The sequence below is a fragment of the Amphibalanus amphitrite genome, unplaced genomic scaffold (genome assembly GCF_019059575.1).
Source record: "Amphibalanus amphitrite isolate SeventyFive unplaced genomic scaffold, NRLGWU_Aamphi_draft 000183F_arrow, whole genome shotgun sequence".
Classification (NCBI taxonomy): domain Eukaryota; kingdom Metazoa; phylum Arthropoda; class Thecostraca; order Balanomorpha; family Balanidae; genus Amphibalanus; species Amphibalanus amphitrite.
In genome coordinates, this window is record NW_024881678.1 from 488,272 (window position 1) to 510,281 (window position 22,010).

General features: G+C 52.9%; 1 protein-coding gene across 1 annotated transcript in view; it reads right to left on the reverse strand.

The window, feature by feature from the left end:
- Positions 1 to 2,267: 2,267 nt before the first annotated feature.
- LOC122384210 (N-alpha-acetyltransferase 15, NatA auxiliary subunit-like) overlaps positions 2,268 to 22,010 on the reverse strand; it is a 43,858-nt gene continuing 24,115 nt past the window's right edge. The window contains exons 13-17 of the mRNA XM_043371330.1: positions 5,406 to 5,593; positions 4,990 to 5,098; positions 4,528 to 4,773; positions 4,091 to 4,185; positions 2,268 to 3,291 (exon numbers count right to left, since the gene is read on the reverse strand). Coding sequence (XP_043227265.1) covers positions 3,091 to 3,291; positions 4,091 to 4,185; positions 4,528 to 4,773; positions 4,990 to 5,098; positions 5,406 to 5,593 — 839 coding nt within the window. The 3' untranslated portion in view covers positions 2,268 to 3,090. The remainder of the gene's footprint in view (positions 3,292 to 4,090; positions 4,186 to 4,527; positions 4,774 to 4,989; positions 5,099 to 5,405; positions 5,594 to 22,010) is intronic.

Here is a 22,010-nt window from a genome sequence, read left to right on the forward strand (position 1 = left end):
AATGATGAGCATCGTGACTCATCTTTGATTCACCTGAAATCAAATTTTTCAGGAGACTAGGCTTACACTCGATTCATTTGAATCAGTGCAAGTGAGGATCCACATTTGATTTACGAACTTACGACTCATGAGTTGAGCACTGCCCAGTGATAACAACAGCCAACTGTAATGGCTGCCAAATCGTAGATTGCTTTAGACGACAATCACACTGCAAAAAAGTCCTTTGTGTACGAGTTGTTTGTTTATTTCAAACTCTGTCGTAAACATGAAATAAAAACGATTCCAGCAGGCCCCGTCTTCGACCCAGCACTTAAACACATCCACTGTAAAATACGGTCCCAACGGCATGGATGTCCAGTCATCACTGCGCTTCACTGTTTTTCACCTTTGCGCCCCTGTTTCTTCGACGGTCCAGCTCCCGACGTTCGATGGTTCGACGTCCAGCTCCCGAAGTTCGATGGTTCGACGGTCCAGCTTGTGGACCCCGCTTTTTGCTCCTCGCCATACGTGCCTGTTGCTCGTCCTCCAAAGTCGTCCGCTCCGGGCTGTTAGTCATGATTTTAGAACGCCCTTTCCTCCGACCGGCTTTTTGAACGTTGATGCGCAGCTGCGGAAGTGGTCGGATGGACTCTGGGCTTCCGACAAGCAACTAAGACACGGCGACAGCAGACGGCTGGAGCACGGCCGCGGCAGGCAGCTGGAGCACGGCCGGCCCCGGGGCTGGCGGCTGGAGCACAACCGAGACTGGCGGCTGGAGCACGGCCGAGGCTGGCGGCTGGAGCACGGCCGGGGCCGCGGCGTGCTGATCTGCCGTCGCTGGGGCGACGACCGGTGCGAAGACCGCCGTCGGCGCAGTCTTCGTCGTCGGAGATATCCCGGTTGAGCGGCGATATCCCGGCTGCTTCGAATCCCTTAAGGATGTTCTTCCGCGTGAAGGTGGCGTCTTAGGCACGACGAAAAATCGGCGCCACCTGGTAGAGGTCGATGTGACGTCCCGGGTTCACCATCTGCCGCTGGGTGCCGAAAGCCAATCAGCGGACACCTTGGTTAGGTCGTCCCTTGCATTTAGACTCCGCCGCATTACCATCCTCAGTGGCAGAACTTAGCCAGCGCAGCGCGTCGCTCGCAGACTAGGCAAAAAATCCACTGAGTCGCTGGGCGGCCAATTCGCCCCGTATGGGGCGGCCAATTTACCCCAATATGACATTTTTAGGAAAAGGGGTCCGCAGACAAGCAAAAATTGTTACTTAAACTTGCAAAAGGGTCAGACAGCGTCCTGAATTACCAGATTGTTCTACCAATAGAGTTAAAATTTTGATGTCACCCAAATAAGGGACACCATGCAACTTTTCGTAAAGAAGAAAAAGTTACGTTTTTTAGCCAAAATTCAAATATCGTTGGCTTTACAAAAAACTGGGCGTCGCCGAGTTTCCTTAGTTTCTTTCCAAAGTAGTTCTTATGACGGCGGATGATGCCATATTAAAAAATAATCGCTCGGGACCGTCAAAACGCGTAGGCATGGGGCGGCCAAAGTGACCCGGGCGGCCAAATGACCCCGCTCTCCCCTACTATCCCGTTCGTCAAAAGCAAACTTGAAGTTTTCTGTACCACGACTAAGATTTTAGTTGACGAATTAACTAGTCACTTTCGGCGATCTACAGGTTTGCAGATATGTAAATGAACGTTTTGCAACAAGCTCTAAAAGAGTTATCTCATTTCGAAACCAGCGCTTTATGCCAGTGTCAAGCTAGAGGTGAACCGTTTCCTTGCTATGATCTATGCAGGTGTACCGAGACAAGTATTTATGACATGATTGTTTGCGCCGTATTTATGTATTGTCTCAGTCGTTTAACGACACTTATCAGTAACAATTGTGTACTTTGATTTGCATCCCTAATCTCATTCATGTGCCTGTTCTCCGAATGAACTCGGATCAAATATACATAGGTGTACAGCTTGATTTAATAAATAAACAATTATTACTGAGTGCTACGTTTGTTAATAAAGTGTGTTGCGTACTTGCGTAGGTCGGTCGTCCACATTTCGGGCTCACATAAATTCTAACGGCTGATTCACGCTCGCTGAGAGCGCTATTCTGTTGGTTATCTACCGTCCTAAAATTGAGCCTCCGCCATCAGTGTAATCGGGTGATAGATACCGTTGAAATAATAGTCTGAAATTGGTTAATCACACAACGATAACGTTTACATCCTCTATCCACCAGACATACCTTTCGGCCACTCCTTACGCATCGCAACCGACCCAGAAGCGTTCGTTCATTGTGTATTAACCTGATTCATCAAAAAACACGCACAACTCACCGATGGTACAAAAGTGACCATTCCTAGGGCAAATCACTGTTGCGGGTTTTCTGTAGGTCAACAACACCACTACAAGGTCCAGGCTAGGAGTATGACCACAGGACAACCTACTAACTGTTCAACAAAACGGAATTTTGTCGCGGGTTTTTAAATCCCTTGTTGGCGAAATTACTTCCAGCGAAAGCATAGCAAGCAGGAAACTGGCATAGAGCAGCACAATTTTAAATGTATTGAAGGCGAGCTTGGCGGGGCCCGAAGCGCTTCGTAAGTTCCATCAGCAACAGCACGCCGCATGGCTTATAAAAGTGTATTCAATTGAGGACCGGCCATGTCCACAGGCGATTGGTGCCAGTACATTCTGCAACTGCCAACTCAAATAATTATTGCTACAAAGGTCACTCAAAAGAAACAAAGTGAACTCGCCAGACGTATTCCGTCTGCCAGCTGGCCGGTACGAGCAGTAACTGAGGAGGGCGATCGGTAGTCGATGATCCAGACAATTGCAGAGGTAAAATTATGGTGGCCAGCGCTGTTTGCCGGCCCGCAGTGCGGCGCGCGTGCGCACATCTGCCACCGGAACATCACAGGCCCTGCGCCGCTGCCAATCAACGTCATAGACTAGCTTTCAAAACCCAGCGATAGTATGATACAAACTGTACAAAATTTCCGAACGCCGCCGTCGGGCCGCGGACGGACAGGTGGCGCCGCGCCGCGGCCCAGACGCCCACTACAGGTCCGGCGCCAGGCGCCCGTCGGCCGTGTGTTCGTGTCACTTGTGCTCGGAGCCCGCCTGTTTGGCCGTCAGCGGGCCGTTGTTCTCTGCGGTCGGCTCGGCGCGCGGCAGCGCTCCCCCCAGCACGGCACAGTACGGAAAGCGGACGGCACAGGCGGCGCGGAAGGCGGCGGCGGCCGCCTCGCCGGCCGGCCCCAGCTCACCGTCCAGCATTGCCGTCAGCACGTCGCGGCACGTCTGGAGCGGAGAGGGCAGAGAGCGTCAGAGACGGCTGAATACGGCGACATAAACACAGCGAGACAGACACACACAAATCAGCAAACAAAATAAAAATAGAGACCAACATAAAATGGTAACTCACCTGGAATCGATAAGGTTCCGGCCAATGACGGCAACTCGTGCCGATTTGGAACGAGGAATGGGAGGGACGACGTAGGGTGGGGAAGAGGTTCCTTTGGTTCTTGAAGCAGCTCCAATTCAGATATACGCAGTTTGCGTAAGTGCAACACGCTACCACAGCTACACGATTACACTCGATGGTGTAACCCCCTTTAGTCTTTACGGTGTCACGCGCATCCAACAAAATATACCTAAGAAATGCCAATTCTGAAACCCATTGAGCCACCATCAAACGGCAGTGTAAGGACTTAGCGATGGCGAACGACCATCTTTATCACCGGAGATACATGAGCAAGTAAACATCGTATAACAAACGGATTGTCTTCCATGCTTATCATCGCAAACTGTATGTAACTACTCATGCATTCTCCCGTAAATGGCCCTATCTGATCAACCACGTCAAACTAGGTATGACACGGCCTCCCGGTGAAACCCGGATCGTCCGCGGGTAGGTCCTCCCGGTGAAACCCGGATCGTCCGCGGGTAGGTCCTCCCGGTGAAACCCGGAGCGTCCGCGGGTAGGTCCTCCCGGTGAAACCCCGGGCGTCCGCGGGTAGGTCCTCCCGGTGAAACCTCGAGCGTCCGCGGGTAGGTCCTCCCGGTGAAACCTCGAGCGTCCGCGGTCCGGACCACTCACCTGCCAGGTGCAGCTGGGGAAGGCAGCCAGGTCGGAGACCAGCTTCACGGCCTCGGCGTCGCGGCTCTTGTCCAGGAAGAACATCATCCGCGCGCCTGTCAGCAACGAACGTCAGTCAGACAGCCGATACGCGGCTGATGCAATATTCAGTGAGCGAGTAACCGTCTCGAACACAGAGCAGAACCCTGAACCAGTACAGATTAATCCTATCTTATGGTAACAATGGGCATGCCAGGAACGTAAAGTTTCATCTTAGAAAATACCACCCGAGAAAAGCTGATATATTTTGAATAACTCATCACTCACCATGTACCTAAATGACGACACTTTTATAATTCTTCCCCCAAAGAGCGTGTATGGAGCCCTGTCGTGAGCTAAGGGCACCGTTTGATCCCACCCTCCTCAGTTTTCCACCCCGCCTCGTGCAATCGTCTTACCCTGCAGGACGTGCTCCAGCGATTCGGGCTGCTGGGCCACGGTGCGGTCCGCCAGCTGCTGGGCGGACAGATCGCCGAACAGGGCCGGCGCCGCCTCTGCCAGCACGGCGCGCACCGGCTCACTGAGCTGCGCCTGCCGCTCGTCGAGCAGCCGACGGAAGCGTACCAGCTGGGCAGCCAGGCGGGCGCTGTCCGGTGCCAGCGCCAGCGCCCGCTTCAGGGCGCGCAGCATCAGCAGAATCCGGCCTGCCGGAGAGGACATCACACCAGGGTTAGATGGGGTGCGAGGACAGCAGATGGCAATGGCATGCAAGGAAGTCAAGACACTAATTCTGCAGTGTAAGTTTGATACTTTGAAAAATGACCAACAAATAACATGCATCACCATTCCGTCGGTTGGCGAGCAGCTCTGTCTGTCAGTTCGTCTTAAACTGTTGGTAACTGAGCGTAGGGCCACCTTACCCTTCCGGTAGTAGATCTCGAACGCCATGAGGTGGGTCTCGATGTTGTTCTGCGCCAGCTGCAGCAGCGGCTGCAGCAGCTTCGCAGCCTCCTCCAGCGGCTGTTGCGTCTGAAGGTTACAGAAACATAATGAGTACACGTAAACGGACTAATGTCTAAGAAGTTGAAATTACGCAACGCATTGGAGACCAGATGCAAGAGGCTAGTTAACCTATGAATAAAAGAGATTTTAGGGAATGACGAAACATACCTATATCGAATAGGAGATAATGCGCAATGATATCGCTTATACGGAAATGCAATTTTATAAAAACGTATTGTTCCTAAAACCTTCGTTCATATCAAAGCAGAAGCGAACATCGATCAAGTCACTCTCCCATTCCTTTCCGCGTCCCAGCTGGCAAACAGTCCCGTACCTGGACCAGTTTGTCGGGCTGCAGCTCGTCATGTTTGCTCTCCTCCTGGTCGTCCTTCCGCTGGTTCTGTTGCTGCTGCTGCTTCTTCAGCAGCTCCTGGGCCTTCCGCTCCTGCTCCTGACGCTCCTTCTTGCGCGCCTTCCGCTGCTGCGAGCGCAGCTTCTTCAGCTCCTCCGGCGACAGGTTCTCTGGAGAGATAGAGAGACTCAGTTAAACACAGGTCAGACGCTCTGGAGAGAGACAGAGAGACATAGTGAAACAAAGGCTGAGGGGACACAGTTACACACAAACCAGCTTCTCTGGAGAGACAGAGACACAAATACACACGGCTAGGTTATCCAGAGAGAGGAGACAAAGTTACACACAGGCTTGGTTCTCTAGCGAGACAGAGACAAAGACTCATTTACCCACGGGCCAAGCTCTGGCGGGATACAATGTATTCATAGGTCGGGTTCTCTGGAAGTTACGCCCAGAGTTCAATGAAACGCCCGGGGCCCACTTCTTTTCAGTGGCGTTGCCTTCATTGGCTCCCCGCCACCAATTCAACCAAAAATGAGCGAAAGTGGATTGCCGAGCATCGTTGGCTAGATTAGGATTTAATTGAGATGCACGTTCCAAAGACAAGTCTTCTGCATAAGAAGCTAGCTGCGGAATTTTCTATCGCGATGCCTACAGGTATAAAGAGAAACGCGGCGGCACGTGCTTGGCTGCCCAGAAACCAGCCGACTCGTAGAAGCCACCCATCTAACTGGTCCCTAACGGTCTACAACTTTGAGCGAGCTTGGTTCCACAGTTGCCAAGAGACAGAAACGGACCTTACACGTACGCACGTGCGTCGTGCAGTACTGCCTAACTGGGACATGGTAAAATGGGTCAGTTGTCGAGCGTCCGATGACAGAAGAAATAAAGGAATAACCAGGAAAGCCGTTCTGGAACTAACATTGTTGGCATTACTTAGATATCTGATTTCTGAAGCACACCACGTGGCACGCACCTGACAGCGCGGGCTTCTCGTCAAACAAAGAAATAACGTCCAGCCAATATGTATGAGTGCGTTTGCGGGATGTTGAACCCGTTTCTAGAAACTTTTTCTGCTTAGATATTCCTACTTTGATATTAGGAAGTCATACCACGCACATCATACCAATCAGATGCCAAACTATCCAACTAATTTCTTGTAAATATTAATATTGGCATTCATAGGCAAATTAGTCAGTAGTTTTCCATCCACACTGCTGATGGTGATTCGGGTTTTACGACGCCTTTTGACTACGGAGCTCATCAGCGCTCAACTTCTCGAATGAGATGATGGTTGACAAAGAAACTCTGATGCACCACAGTCGTCTAATTTAGGCAGCCAGTCAGCAATGTTACTGCTCAGTCACAAGCTCTAACAGTAGCACCGCCGCGCGGGGGGCTGGGGTTCGGATGAACGGGTCGCCCCGGACCGGCGCTGGGCCGGTTTTTACCCGGGTACCGCCGAGGCGGCACGCAGCCGACCCCGGCGGCCGTGGAAGGCGCCAGGCGGCCTCCGATGGTCCGCAGAGACGGCCCCGCCCTGCGCGCCGACCACGCCCAACCGAGCCGAGAGCGGGCGTCAGATGCCGCGCGATCCGGCCACACGGCCAACGGAGCTGGGAGAAGGCCTCAGATGCCGCACTACGTTCATACGCCCAGCCGAGCCGGGGGTGAGCCACACAACGAACAAACGGCGGCAGACATCTCAGCAAAGCGTACGGTTCAAAAGTAAGGCCATGAAAATAGTTACACAGGCCTTGCGCTCAACTTTAGGTACTAATAGCTTCGGTTCACCTAAGCCAGTGCAGCTAATGGACTTACCAGTTGTTAATTAGCAATGACTGCACAAAGTTATGAGCATTGTCATGACTACTAGGGACGATTTTTATAGAAGTATAGTTTTTGACCAATCATAAAAACTTTGCCCCAATGTCAGATCACAAAGGGCATATCACAGGCAGCAGTTTTAAAAAGTCTCATTAGCATGTTTTATAGTCTTCGTGTGCTTATTTCATTTGCGTGTGTCAATTGAACACCGGGATCATGGCCAGGTCAAGGTTTGTTTGCTTGTTTGTTGCTACTTTGTTTACTGAGGTTATAGGTCGCACCGAATTCAGAGTAAGTTTGCGTCCAAAGTTCATTACGTTATGCCAGTGGCGAGTGAGTTGAAATGAGCACACGAAGGTGCAGTTGGATTAGTCGGAAACCACGTTCCTGAAGGAAAACTTTATGATTAAAATAGTGGCATTCAGAAAATGAGCGGATGTCAGTTTTATTCTGACTGCCACTATTGGCATTCAGAAAATGCCAGTTTTCGCCATCCCGTCACCGTCATTTCTCCAGCTACTCGTATATAACTCAGCACTGAGAGCCGCGGTGCCTAAACACGGCTCGTACCGGCGCGTACGGCCGCGTACGACAGCACTAATCCGGCGCCGGCACTGGCAGCGGCGCCAGCGAGAAGGCCGCGCCGCAGACAGCCGGCGCCGCCGTCATCAGGCGTCACCGTCATCCGGCGCCGGCGTCATCCGCGCCGCCGCGCGCCGGCCGTGCCGTCTGCCGCCGCCCGAGCGCAGAGCGCACACTACACGCCGCCCAAGGTGCCTTTCACTGTCCCGTGCGCGCCTCCCACCGCCCTGCTCACTACAATGCAATACTGGGAAATATGTGACAGAGTATGGATGGATGTTGCACATAATGCACACGGCAAACGAGCCCCACTGGCGGGTCGTCAGCTCCAGCCTCGAGAGCGTGTTTGGAGCCGGAGCAGCTCAACTGCCTAGGGCTGAGCGAGTGACGGCGCGGGCAGCACGGCGGTAGCTTCTGCGCTGCGGGAGCCAGCTCGCTCAGGAATGCGGCACTGGGGTGAGCGGCTGCAGCCCAGGAATAGGTCATCGCCACCCCTGGCGGCCCGGGCAGAGCTCACAGCCGACCGGAGACGAGCGGCGCCGGCCCTCCCACTGTGCCGTCGAGGGTGACGTGCCGGCAACGGTTCACGTAAAGTTATGAGCGACCCAGTGACCCGACCTTACACAGCAACGGAGTAAAGTGTCAGGTAACATGCACAAAAATGCATGAACAGCGAACCGCCAAAAGTGGCGGCGACACGCTCATCGGTCTACGCTATCTAACAAACCTCACGGGAAGAGGGTTATAAACCGTCCTCGAGCGAGCCAAGTGGCATCTCCGTAACGTGCCAGCGATTGAACGATTTAATTATCATCGATGAACTCGGGGATTCCAATGCTCGGGTGCTCGGCAATCGGCTGCCGCAGCTATACCAATGACCAATCGGCATTTCACATGAAATACTCCTACTGATTTGTGGTTAGATGGAGCAAATAATCGTGAAATCGCATCCCACGCTGCGCATAAGCGTATCACCTTATCAACGAGTAATATAAATTACATTGAAGGAGTTGATGCTGTTTCGCCCAATTGCCGCACATGACGCACTAGCACTCCGAAGATCCACGAGGTGTGGGAGACATCAGACGCATCTCAATTCTCCGAAGACACTCTTCAGTCGTCATTTCGCAGCCCGGTCATCAGCAGCAATCACATACTGAAGACCCCGACGGGACCCGTACGGATCACAGCGGGAGGGCGGCCTTTCACCGACACCGCCTGCGCTTGGGCAATGGGGCGAGACACCTCAATAAGCACGGCATTCGCAGTTCTGGGTGTGATAAATTACAGCCCAGCCGGTTAATTTGACCGCTCCCCATGGCAGCGGCACACACCAAACACAGATGGCCCAACACACGCACTGGTTACGTAAGGGTATGAGTGGGGGAGGTGGTAGCTGATAGGCAATATGGGGCCGCAATCACAATAACGGCTGATCGGTACAGAACGGGCCGGGCGCACGGTAAGGATGGCAACAACACAATAAAAACAACAGCTTGATCAGTGATCATTGTATTCTGATTGTATCACTGTGACCAGTGACAGCCAATGTAATTGAGCTACCAAGTAACTCGAGACCAATGAGGTGATCAAGGATTGGTGATGATGAAGAGGTGATGATGACGACGACTCATTTTTAGCTTGTTATCTGTGTAGCGATTCATTGTTACTAAACATACGGTATCAAAGCCACCAAAAATCCTTTCGTTAAATGCCACTGTGGGCGTTTTTCGGATGCCCGATCGGCGGTGACGTGGAGCCTGACGGAGATGGCGGCTCTTATCTCCGCTGCGTGAGGTACCGCTCTGAGTCGTGCCGCGCCGCGCTATTGTTCGCCCAGTTCCGGCTCCGGCAGCCACCGCCGCCCGCCCGCACCATTAATATCACGCCCTGCTGCATCGAGCCATCACCGGCGTACCGCGTCCACAACGCGTCAAGGGCAACCATCTCAGGCAAAATTCAACAACGTGCCGCCACGGCCCGCTTTGGACCGCTTTCATGGAGTTTAAACAAAGCCCTGACAAATGTCAAGGATTTGGCCAGTCGCCGGCGGGTTGTAGTCGGTAGCTGGACGGATATTTTGTGGGCGAGGCTCGGCTTATGCCACCTCGCGCGGCTGCGGCCCGGCAACACGTCCGTTCCTTGTGCATACGCTCGAGGTGGCGGATCAGCTCTGTTCGGGTGACAACGATAACGGCGGCGATGTCCTTGAGGCGCGGCGCCACGGTCCGGCAGCTGCCGCTGCTGCTGTTGGTGAGGTGGCACAGCGTGGCGTCGGCCGCCCGCCTAAATCCCACACACCGGTGTTTCGTGCTGGACTGCTGGAGCGTCCTCAAAGAACACGGTCCAAGTCACGATGTCAGCTACCTGGACGCAGGAATAGATACCACCACGGGTTATTCCAAGCAGGAAGAGGACTCCCCGAGACAGTTTGGTAGCCAACGCCTAACCTCAAAGCACGCTATCAGCGGGTAGGTCGGAGGAAGGTCACTGCGTCAGCCAGCCCAATAGTCCTGAAGTGCGGAGTACTGATCCCAATAGCGATACCCGATAGCCCCCGTCCCCAAACTAGCAGAAGGAGTACAGGGTGTCTCAAAAGTTCGCTCACACATTTCCCATGCCAATAAAGCATATAAGAACCGGCCAAAAGTATAAGGTTTTGGTGTCTGTGTGTACACCAGACAAATATGCATGCTTTGACAACTGATTAAGAAGGTTGGAAACCAACCCCTTTGCTGTATCTCCAAAAATATTTGCCCATACCGATTTTTGTTGCTCCGTCAGCTGCCGGAGGCTGATAAAAGGTTACCAGCTTTCAAGCTCTTGCAGGGGAATCCCCTGCAGTTTCTGCGTCGGATTTAGTTTTAACTAGTTCCCCGGCAACATCTGATTTTCCCTGAAAGCCGACAGCTTGCATCGACACCATTCTTGAGTATTTTGTAGGCATCCTCTGGCGCTAACTCCTTCATGAATGACTGGCGCCGACATCCCAAGCGCCATTTTCCTTTTCAAAACGACCCCAGTCCTGAACAAACGGGAAGTACCAGGAGTAAATTTTTTGCATCATATGGTAGCAGAATGTGTCGGACGTCTGTTTCTCAGACACATTGTGCAAATTTTGCAAATTCCAAGCGCTCATCATTCCCCATGCCAAGACCTTCGCTCGGTTGCGGAGTGTTTTCCTCGGGAGATGTTCTGCTTTGTAAACGGCCCAAACCTGTCTATCGTGTGGTTTTATCGGGATTTTTTGTTTAAAAGAAAATTATTCGCTGCAGATCTGCCTCTTGAAACTTCGTTAGATAAAATTTTACAATAACTGACACTTTTGGAGGGTCAGGTGTCCTTGGCATTGACGATTTTTGTGTTATTGACCCCAAAAATTAGCGTTATAGATAGTATAAACAATTTTGAATTATAATTTGTCTTTATTTTACGATGACCTGCACTTTTTGAAAATGGGTAACCTCTGTATGTGACCTTCTTGCCAGTTTTCAATAGTTATGACCGCATTTTCAGCTGCTTTCCGGAACACGAGTCTGCTGTCGTGCGAGGGTCGTTCAAAACGCCGTTAGTCTCGCATGGTTTCGTCCTTCAAAAATTTTAGCCACCGTTTTTATGAGATGATCATCATGTTGCACTCATCCTCGCCGACACTTAGCCATGTGTCATGTCCGACTTAACCATTCCCATTACTCCTGAAACAGAGAGTTTCACAACATACCCGACTTTGCAACCTACATTTTCGTGCCTGACCCATGGTCAGAGGTGAACCCTTTTTGTGAGCTCATGAAGGGTCGAATGCACTTGAAAACAATGAGACTGCTTGAGGAAGGTTGTCACCAATGCCCATGCAAAATTTCGACTGTTAATTTCTTGTTGATTCAGAATTATTGACAAAAAAGCATGGCTGGTACCTGTGAACGAACTTTTGAGACACCCTGTAGTTGTAGCGGCGTAGAATCACGTCGTATGTCAGCAGAACAGGCGACCTGGCCGTGGAGAAGAGAGGCAGATGTAGCAAGAGAGGCAGGGCAGCCGAGCAGAACAGCTGGCCAGTGCGGGCACGCAGGGCAGCCGGTCAGCTCCGACAAGGCATTCTCTCGGCGCAGCAAGTCAAGCTAGCCGGACAGGACGGTCAGTCGGAGCAACCCGGGAAGGAGACCTCACCGGCGCCGCCGAACAGGATAGCCGGACAGCCAGCCGGCCAGTGCACCCCGGACAGGAGGCCGCGTCCAGTCCAGGACATCCAACCGGCGCCACCGGACAGTATAGCCGGACAGCCAGCTAACCGGTGCACCCCGGACAGGGCGGCCGCGTCCAGTCCAGGACGACTAGACGGCGCCGCCGGCGGCAGATCGGCGGCCTCCAGGACGGCCTTGTCACTGGCGTGTCCGGCATTCCGAGAACCGGTCGACCGCCGGCCGGCCGGTCACCGCGTGCCGACAACACGCCACGACCGCCGCGCCGCCCGACCAGGAAAACGTACCAGCCAGCTCAACACACGAAAAGTCACTGTGAGGGGCAACAGAGCACAACCACAGATCCACGAATACTTTGATCAAATTGGACAAGTGTTTTGCGGGATATCGGCCTTGTTAAATCAGAAAAGGCTATAATTGGTCAAGGAAAACCACCGACTCCGTCTGGCTATTATCAACTGAGGCCAATCTGGCACCATCGCAGTCTGAGTCGGGGGGGGGGGGAGGGGGGCAGTCGGCTCCCACGCCGGACTGACCGCTGAGAGCACAGCCATTTCTGTCGGCTCACCAGATACTACTGATCAACGGGCTCATCTTATCCTCCTGAATACTCGCAAGGCCGTGCTAACATGCACTTCGAGGATCAAAGGCCACAAAGCCACACTGATTAACTGGTGAGGTGGATTCTGGAAACGGCTTTACCGCTAGCATAATGTGAGGAAGACCAGGCGGTGGCACGCCACATGCATCGCCCCTTCACTCGGCACCGGCTGGCCCAACAGTGAACCGCGGCCCGAGTGTGAACGGTAGTAGGATGCAGCAAACACGCACTGTATGATGAAACATCCGGGCAGCCAGTTTATGCTAGTGGTTTCAGTGGCATACAGGATAACAGCCAATTATTCTAGTAGAAGAATGATTGTAAGCAGAGTTACAACGAAACCACCAGCTCGACACCTCCCAGCCGCTGGGTGCTCGGTAAAAACTTCTGAACATGCCCGAACTATTGGCCACAATTCATATTGTGACTACCATTAGGACTTCACAACAGGCCGCCATTAGACCGTAGCGTTACTATGGTGAAATAACGCTCCAAGGAGCCCAACCAGGAGTTGGTGAGCAGTAAGTACCGCTACCATTACAAGTACCCAGGAGTCCAAGACATCTGACCAAACAGGCTGTGCATTGTGTATTGTGCACTTGTCAATGTTCCCACGAAAAAAAAGCATGACATACCAATATACCATCAGGTAGGACCGTTATGTGAGGTAAGTACCGAGACTTTGTGTAAGAATCTTGACCAAGACCAATACCAACATGCGTGAGTTGAATCACAAGAATGCATCATGAATACAAATTGCCTGCCAAGTGGTAATGCAAATACCAAACCCAGAACCAAAGCAGTCTAAATTTAGACCGGGCAGGTATCCGATCAAAAGATATCCGATCTCGGCAGGGACGAGTCTGTACTGGGTGGCCGGACAGCCCAGCTCAGCAAGGCCACCCTTGTACCGAGTGGACAGGCCAGCGAATATCGCCGGCGGGTGCGCACGTGACTGGACGAGCCGCAGCGGTCGTCACCCTTCCCGGCCGGCCAGCAAGGCCGACCAAGGCCGTCCGAGGCCGGTCGGGGTCGGGGGGCTGCTGCCGGGTCCGTCCGCCACCACACGGAACAGACTGCTGGGTCCGTCCGCCAGCACACGGAACAGGGGCTGCTGGTGGGGTCCGTCCGCCGACACACGGAACAGGGGCTGCTGGTGGGGTCCGTCCGCCGACACACGGAACAGGGGCTGCTGGTGGGGTCCGTCCGCCGACACACGGAGCAGGAGCTGCTGCCGTAGCCCGCCCCTCCCCCCCCCCCCTCCTGCCACACGGACAGGGGAGCCGGCCGAGTCTCAGAATTGAGGGCGACTCGCGTCCTGAGGGGCTGGAAATGTTTAGCTACGGTCACGACCAACGACTGAGAAGAATCGCCCATGGGACCAACCACAACAAGGGTGAAGAATGAGGATGACCACTGAAAACCACAGACCAATAGCGGAAATCCGCATACTGAATCATTTCAACAAACCACCTCACGCTATTTCAGACTAACGTGCTTTCGGGAACGTATTTTCCTGGAGAGTTCCTGGCCGGCTGCATCTGGCCGAGGGAAAACCATACATCATTAGCAGCAATCCCTAATTGAAATAGTTTGACCATCTATGGAGTACTTTTCACATGGGTTCAGAGTGACGTAATATATTTTATTGAATACTACAGAGAATTACCTCAGCCGCAGGCCACGGAGTACGGAAAGGACGCAGACACCTTGACCGACATTACAGCTGTGAGTGGCGGCTGCCCGCGGACGGAATATGAGAGGTCCGGTACTGCTCAGCGAGCTACTGGATAAAATTAAAGTGAGTCATTGAGTCGGAAATTCTGGACTGCACGAGGAGACGGAGGATACAAACAGCCTCGGCGTTTGGCATCCTTCTTTAGTATTTTGATGGGCGGAGGGAAAACGCACCAGTCCCTTCCGGCGATAGGCGATTTCCGTGGGTCCATTCCCGCCCAACATTCATAACTCGGCTTTGTCCATACCTCCCCAACGCCGGCCCACTGCCCCGCTCGAGTGCCGTGCCGGGAAGATGCCTTGACCCGGTTCGCAGCGCGGTGCCAAACAGTCGCCGGTCTGGCGGCGTCACTGCCGTCGCCGCCGGTGCTGGGAGCCTCCCTGGGCGCCGCGGCCACACGCGGAAGCAGCCGGACGGACGGATACGCCGGAGGTTGTGTCCACAGGTTCCGTGGACAGAGTAGAAGGCCGGGCGTCCTCGGACACGGCAGGTCATCGTCCCCCCTCTCCTCTACTACACCACGACGCGCAGAAAGAGCGGAGCCATCACATGAGGGTATAGACGGCGAAGGGGTGCCGGGAGAAATATTGTGCTAAACACTAGTGACAAGATGGAAGGAACGCGTCGGGCGTTCCCGTGTTCAGGGAAGTACCAACAATGTTTGATCATTGATCCGGGCGGCCTGTTGAGGAAAGTACCGATGATGTTTGATCATTGATCAATGTCATGCTCTCATGATGCGCACCTGACCATACAATTCGCATGTTGAATTATTAATGCGCCTCCCGATCGGCACCTACGCCAACGGACATTTTTGTCTCATATGAAGTACTTTTGAGGTAAATGGTAATTGATGTCTCCAGAAATTGTCCAATGCCCTATCCCGATTTGGTCAACTATGGACACACACCAACTCTGTGCAGTGGCACCAAGTTAGCCTTGACGTCACCGAACGAGTTTTGTGCCTCTGCTCGGCTAACGGTCACAGCCGGCCAAAGACCGGACCACCCGTGTAATAAACATTGGATATTTACGGCTGGAGCGGCAGGACAGTGCCGGCCAGCCGCCGGGTGTGTGTGACCGTCACTGCGTGGGGCAACACGGCCGGTACGCGCGCGCCGTCCAGCGCCCCCGGTCCGTACCGTATCTCAGCCCCCGGCGATCGAGTGAAACATCAACAGAGTCACCGTGACGTCATCGGGGCGTTACCCAACGGCCGGCGAGCACGGGTTGTTTTGACAATCACCAGCACAGCGTGATTAACGGGGAGTTACGGCAGCAGTGGTCTGAACGCACTGGACCCAGCGCTGGCTGCTCTCGTGATGAAGAGCGGGACCCAGGTGCATTGGACTGAGAGCCGACGCCCTGCTACTTACCCATTGAGCGCAACTTCGCTTGCCATAACTAGATATGATTAGAAATCCTTGCGGGTTTATTATCAATCATCAATGATATCAGAAATACGAACAGCAATACCTAAACACAGATACGCTGTCTATTATACTACCTTTTACAACCGAACAAACAACTTAGAATAGAGGTCGGCTATGACCAATTGGAGCGACTCTATTCAGCGTCTGCAATGTTGTAAACAGCACAAATATTGTAAACACTATTCGCTCTGCAAGCATCAGTCCACCACTTTTTTTGGTCCACCCACTTCTGTCGCAGCAGCTTAGAGAAGGTCGCTAATGACTCAAAAGAGCTAATTTTCAGCTTAAATGTCTATTCATTTCCAAGTAATGACGTACTTTTAACAAGCACTGATTTGAAGAAATTTGGATAAGTGTTCATCAATGCATCTCGTGCAAAAAGAAGACTACAGTCTTATGCGTGCTCTGACGCAGTCATTATGCGTGTTCTGACGTCAGAGCCATTGACGTCACCGCTGCTCGCACTCGGGTCGTTCGGAGACTGATTGCACTGCACAATGGAGGTTCGTGGTCCCTCGGCGGGTGTCGGAGCCGCCGGCACACCGTCCAGGCGGCCGGTGACGCACGTGGAGCGCGCCGCCGCTCAAAACACACCCATTAACTACCGGCCCACTGCACGTGAATACACCTGCGCCGTGCGTGCAGTGCCGTGTTTGTGTGCAAAGGGTGCTTGAACCCCACTGTGTCGAGAAGACAAACAAATGCCGGAACACGTGGAGGGCCTCCGAGAAATGGAGAGGCGACGCAGACCGACCGAGCAGGAAGGTTTATCACTTAGAGCCGTAAAAATTAACTCGAAAAAAACATGGGATGCCCTCTGACGTCGAATACCCGCCCAGATAAAACACGCTGCCCTTACTCCATTCCTAAATGTAGGATTGTACATTGTACCTACGTGTAATACACCGTACACGCTTCCTACATGGTAAGACGTAACGTCGTCATCGTGACTGAGACATAACTAAGTCTCCTCGTGACTACCTTGCTCATCCCAGGAAAATCCTGGATCATAATCTTGACAGAACAAAAACATCCCATGAGTACGAGTACAAACACCTAGCACATAACTATGCATAAGGTAACCAGCAATGCATACATCCACGCCTTGGAATATCCGACGTCTTTCGTGATAACGATGTTTGGGGTTTTACGGGCTATGTTGATGAGTGACCGGCGCATTTCCGACTTTTCTCGTCTCGGACAGCTGCTCGAAGACGCCACTGGTCGTGTGGCCGGCCCGTCAGGGAGTGGCCGGACGCTGCACAGTGCGGCATGTGACGCTCATGGCCACCGGTGGGGCGCGGTGAGCCGATTTGTCCCGGGCGTGCTGTGGTCGCTGACGGCTGGCCGGCCGTGGAGGGGGCTGTCCACAAGGCCACAACGCCAGCACACTGCGGGCGCACTGCCAGAGCCCCACAATTAGCACTGGCCACGTCCACACTCTGCAGCTAGTCAAGGCTGGTCGAATTCGACGAATATCGAACGACGCAAATGGCTCCATGGATTGGATTGTAGAGAGGTCGGTCGAATGAACTGTCACGTAATATAGTCATACTGCAGATAACTCTCGAAAAAAATGAAACCGAAAGGGAACTATTACGACGAAACATCGTAACTATCAAATTTTAAAAGGGACTTGAGTTGACATTCGTAGAAGCCAATTGCATGAGGCACACGGTAAAAAGGACAACGGGACCTGTATTTAGACCTAGCCAAACTGCAATTTGTCTTTGCATGACCAACAATAAGTGTACAGCAACGGTAATTGGCACGTGCTATAGGGCTGGCCCGCGAGCGTGACTGTTGCAGAGGGGCGTGACAGGGTCGCCAGTGACGCCCTTTGGACTCTCGCATTGAAGGTTGGACAGGAGTCTCTGGACATTGGAATTACCAGCCCAAGTTCTCGGGGTTATTTCGGGATCGTGACCCACGGAGTATCATGATGATGCCGACATAATCTCATCCGGTATGACTCATCCGGCGCCGCGCAGTTCCGCGGACAACCCAAGGCGTTGGCCGGGCCGGAATGTGCCGGTGCCAGGGTCCAGGTCAAGACAACAGCAGAGTTGACCAGAGGTCATGGATTAGGGCGGGTTGGCTGACCCCATTCGTGTACGAATTTAATTTCCGAGTGGCGCATATCAATCAGGCACGAGCACTACGCAGACATGGCTGATGCAGCATGTTCTCGAAGTACCTCAAGGAAATTGGCAAAACAAGTTGCATGGAGTCGATTTTAATACCAGCACAGGTTCCTCTTTCAACATCGGCTGAATTTTCAATCATCGCAACATGGAATCTAAGTAAGAACAGCACAGGTCATACAACAGTGGCGTATAAACTAGCAGCCGTCGAGACAAACCAACCCATTGCCGCTGAAAAAGCGCCTCGTCAGCATGCTGGTGTGGCCGGCGTGCCGGGCCGGGCCAGCCAGTCACTGCCGAGCCGGTGTGCCGGCCCTGGTCGCCCCCAGTTCCCAGGCGGCACAGCACGAATTGCTGACAGCCCGGCATTGGGCGCCGCGGGCACGGGCGCGCCGCCGGGATACCTCCAAACGTCCTATTGACGGACCACAAATGGCGCAGGATAGCGCCCGGCCACGGGCGCAGAGCGCGCGGCCACCCTGGTACTGTCACACTACAGGGTGTAACGAAATTATCCGGACATCTTTCTTCGCGCTGTAATTAAGAAGCAAGACATTCTGATATTTTGCCTTTTGAATTATTATATAGCCACCTTTCATAAGAGCGCAGGTACAAATTTTTGGAGCATTCCAGCCACTGGATTTTCCAGCACAGTGGGTTTCATATAGAGTAGCGCCTTACTAACCTGTGCCCACAGTTGGGCGGCGCTAGTGGCGGGTGTCCCCTCATTCATCTCCTGATGGACAATAGTCCATAAGATATCGATGGAATTGCATGGGAACTATTTCCAAACCATAGCCCTTTATCCCAGAAGAAAAATAGGTCCTCTCGGCATCACTTCTTATTCTGCTAGGGACTTGAAGGTGGTGCGCCGCCCCGCATGAAGACTGCGCGGCTTGAATCAGGCATCGGTACACGTTCAGAAACCGAGCCCTCCTGTGCCGTCTGGTTGAGTGGCTCCAACCAATCGCTAGCCAGAATGTTGCGCCGGTAATACTCGTCACTGATAGTGGTTTTCTGTGTCGTCATGAACAGCTTGAATATTACACAGCAGCTGAACATGTTCCAGGTCTGGATTTGGGCCGGATGTTTGACGCCGACGACGGCCGGCACCTTCGAGCTGCTGGCAGCCCACACATGGCCGATTTGACGGCTCAACGGATATCACAGCTCGAACAGCTTCCCATCCGACCAGGTCACCTCATTCATGTCTTCCTTCGACCAGTGGACACGCCCTGGCCTGAGGCCAAAGGTGGTGAACTGGTTGTTTTCCCATCAATTTCAATGTCTTTTCCAGTTTGAAGGGCAGTAAAACCAAGCTAAAGGGCGGGTAACGGTGAATCATGATGTGGGCCTCTTATTATCTGCCTTGGTAAGAATTCGAGTCAGTATGCGGATTAATTGGTGCCGTTTCCTTGTCGCTATCTTGACAACTCTCGTCACCACTTGGCAAAGGGCGCCTTTTGCGATCGAGGCCGGGCTGAGTCTGCCACCAAGTCGCAGCTTATTACGCCTCAGGCAGATGTGCTACTGGCTGCTGCTGATGTCCAGCTGCTGACAGACCAGCTTCTGGCTCATGCCACCATGCCACCAACACGTAGCCTTACTACGAAACGAGAGACTGTACTCCCTTCTCTCCACTGCCTTAAACGAAAACTATCATATGAAACCGTCGGCGACTCGACTCTTACTCAGAGCAAGAGTCATTTCGCAAGGTCAGGTCACTGCTGAGTTGAGAGCAGATACCAGAGGTATGCATTCATCCAATTTTCCAGTTTCTGACATTAAAAAAGAAACTGTGCGAGCAGATATGGCGAAAAAATAGATGTCCGGATAATTTCGTTACACCCTGTACTGTCGAAATTCCGCCAAACGTGGTAGGTGCCGGAAGGTATAATAAATCCGCTTGGGCTCTGACATCCCGGATACCCATGCAATAAGCAATATTCCGTAAACGCGACTGCGAGTCAACCTGGTTCAGTGGACAGTATAGCCGCTCCCCAGCGCGGCTGTTGCCAGTTGTCACTCGGCCGGCTAGCGGCCTATGCTGAAATAAAGTCTCCGGCCAGTAGGGATGCTAGGCATACACGCCCGACTGTGGGTTTTCACGCACGCCGCAGTTGGGTTTGATTTCACCGCCCGAAATAATCAGGGAAGTCCTCAGACCCACATTCAAATCTGACGCCTGCAGTACCCGGACAGACCACATACTCGAACACTCCTACTTATCCGAAGTAGCAATCTCCAGCGCTCATTTATATGCGGCATTCTGCATTCATATGCGGACTCGGGAGGGCTGTGTCCGGGTAACGTGCATAGATCTGAGGCCGTTTCTACGTAACATTATTAGACAAAAACTGGCGGTGACCTTTGCTGACGTCAGGTGGCCTCAGCTGACCCTCTCAGGGTTCATTGCTGTGTTTATGTGCAAACGTGCATTGTGCAAACCGCTCATTAGGTTGACATCACGAGCCGCTTTTAGATCGACGCAAACAGCGACCAAATGCTACGCTCTGACCAAATGCTACGCTCTTGTTTCTACCTTGTTTCCTCGTACCTAACAGAACATACTTGTATACCAAACCCTACGAGTAAACTTCTAATGAGGTAAAGTAAGTTGGCCCGCTATAATAAAGCCATTCCAGCTGAATTACACTTCTTAACTACAATAACTAGGCAAGAAGCAGCAGTTGGAATAGCTGCAACAAAATGGACTGAGGACACGCCACTTCTCACCACGTTAAAAAGTAATAAGCGCGCATAAAACTTTGTGAAAAGCGTAGGGAAATCATCTAGCACTGTAATGACGGTGACCCGAGAAGGGAGCCCATGAGTAAAACGCTGCTCCCCGATCTGGGTGTTGGGGCGGGGCGCGAACTGGCGCCCTGCCACGCGGCGATCGGCCTTGGCGGTGGAATGTGCTGTGCCGCGGCCGGGCGGCGCCGGCCCGGGGGAGGCGGCAGCACGCACCGGCGGCTGCTCCCGGACCTGGTGCACCTCCGGGTCGGTCCGCGGCGGCGCCGGCCGACCGGCCACCCGCCGCGGCGCCGTCATTAACTCTGCTCTCCGGCGTGTCACCCACCGAGCCTGTAGGCGCACCCCCGCGGATACAGTTCAACAACTCACCGGAGACGGCCCCAGCACGGCGCAGGCGGCAGCCGGGGATGTTATCGCGGCTCCTGCAAGGACTAGGAAGACGGAATGCGGAGAGGGAGTAGGGACAGAATATGAGCTGAAATTGTGAAACCTAGCAACCAAGAGGCGATGGATCCGTTAAAACCAGTCAATGATTTTGTATTCTAACTGAAATCGTTCCGTCCCTCCACGTAAGTTCTGTCTAAGCCTGCCGCCTCAGTCAATCGTTCCAAAATAACTGAAAGTATCTGACTGAAAATCCAAAAAAGTTCCGAAGTAGATGGACAAGAAGCGTTTTAGCAGCGTAGTCAAAAGTTTCATATGTGGAGGTTATTCGTTTCGGCATTGAAAAGCCCGAGTTTCTAGAGGCTAAAATACCCTAGCTATTTTCATTTACCCGTTAGCCACTAGCTTTTGGCAGCTTACCGCATCAGCGACAATGCTATCTAATATATTCGTATCACATTAAGCTTGCCATGGATTTAACTCATACTAGGCAATAGGCATATGTTTTCACATCGCCCGATAAACTTCTAATAACATAACATAAAAATGCCGTATTTTTCCATTGTCGGCACTGGGTATCACCCGCAGTTCTACCGTTGCTATCAGAAGAGTGATTGCGCTTATAAGCCAATTCCAGGTACCTGGCATCCAGGTAGCGCTTGGATAAATGTAAATGGACAAACATAAATCATTGTAAATCCACTGCCCGTTGGCGGGGGCTGAACCCTGTCAGCGGGCTGTCTGCCTTCGATCCGACCGGCCGTCGAGACCGACCTCAACCCGTTCCCATATAGTCCTTCCGGTCAGCCAGAGCGCCGGAAACTGCACCCCGAAGTCGCCAGAGCAGGCTCTGCCCATATACTGCGCGGCTGCTGGGAACTGCCCGGCCGCCGACGGCCGCTCCGGTGACGTCAAACGGTGA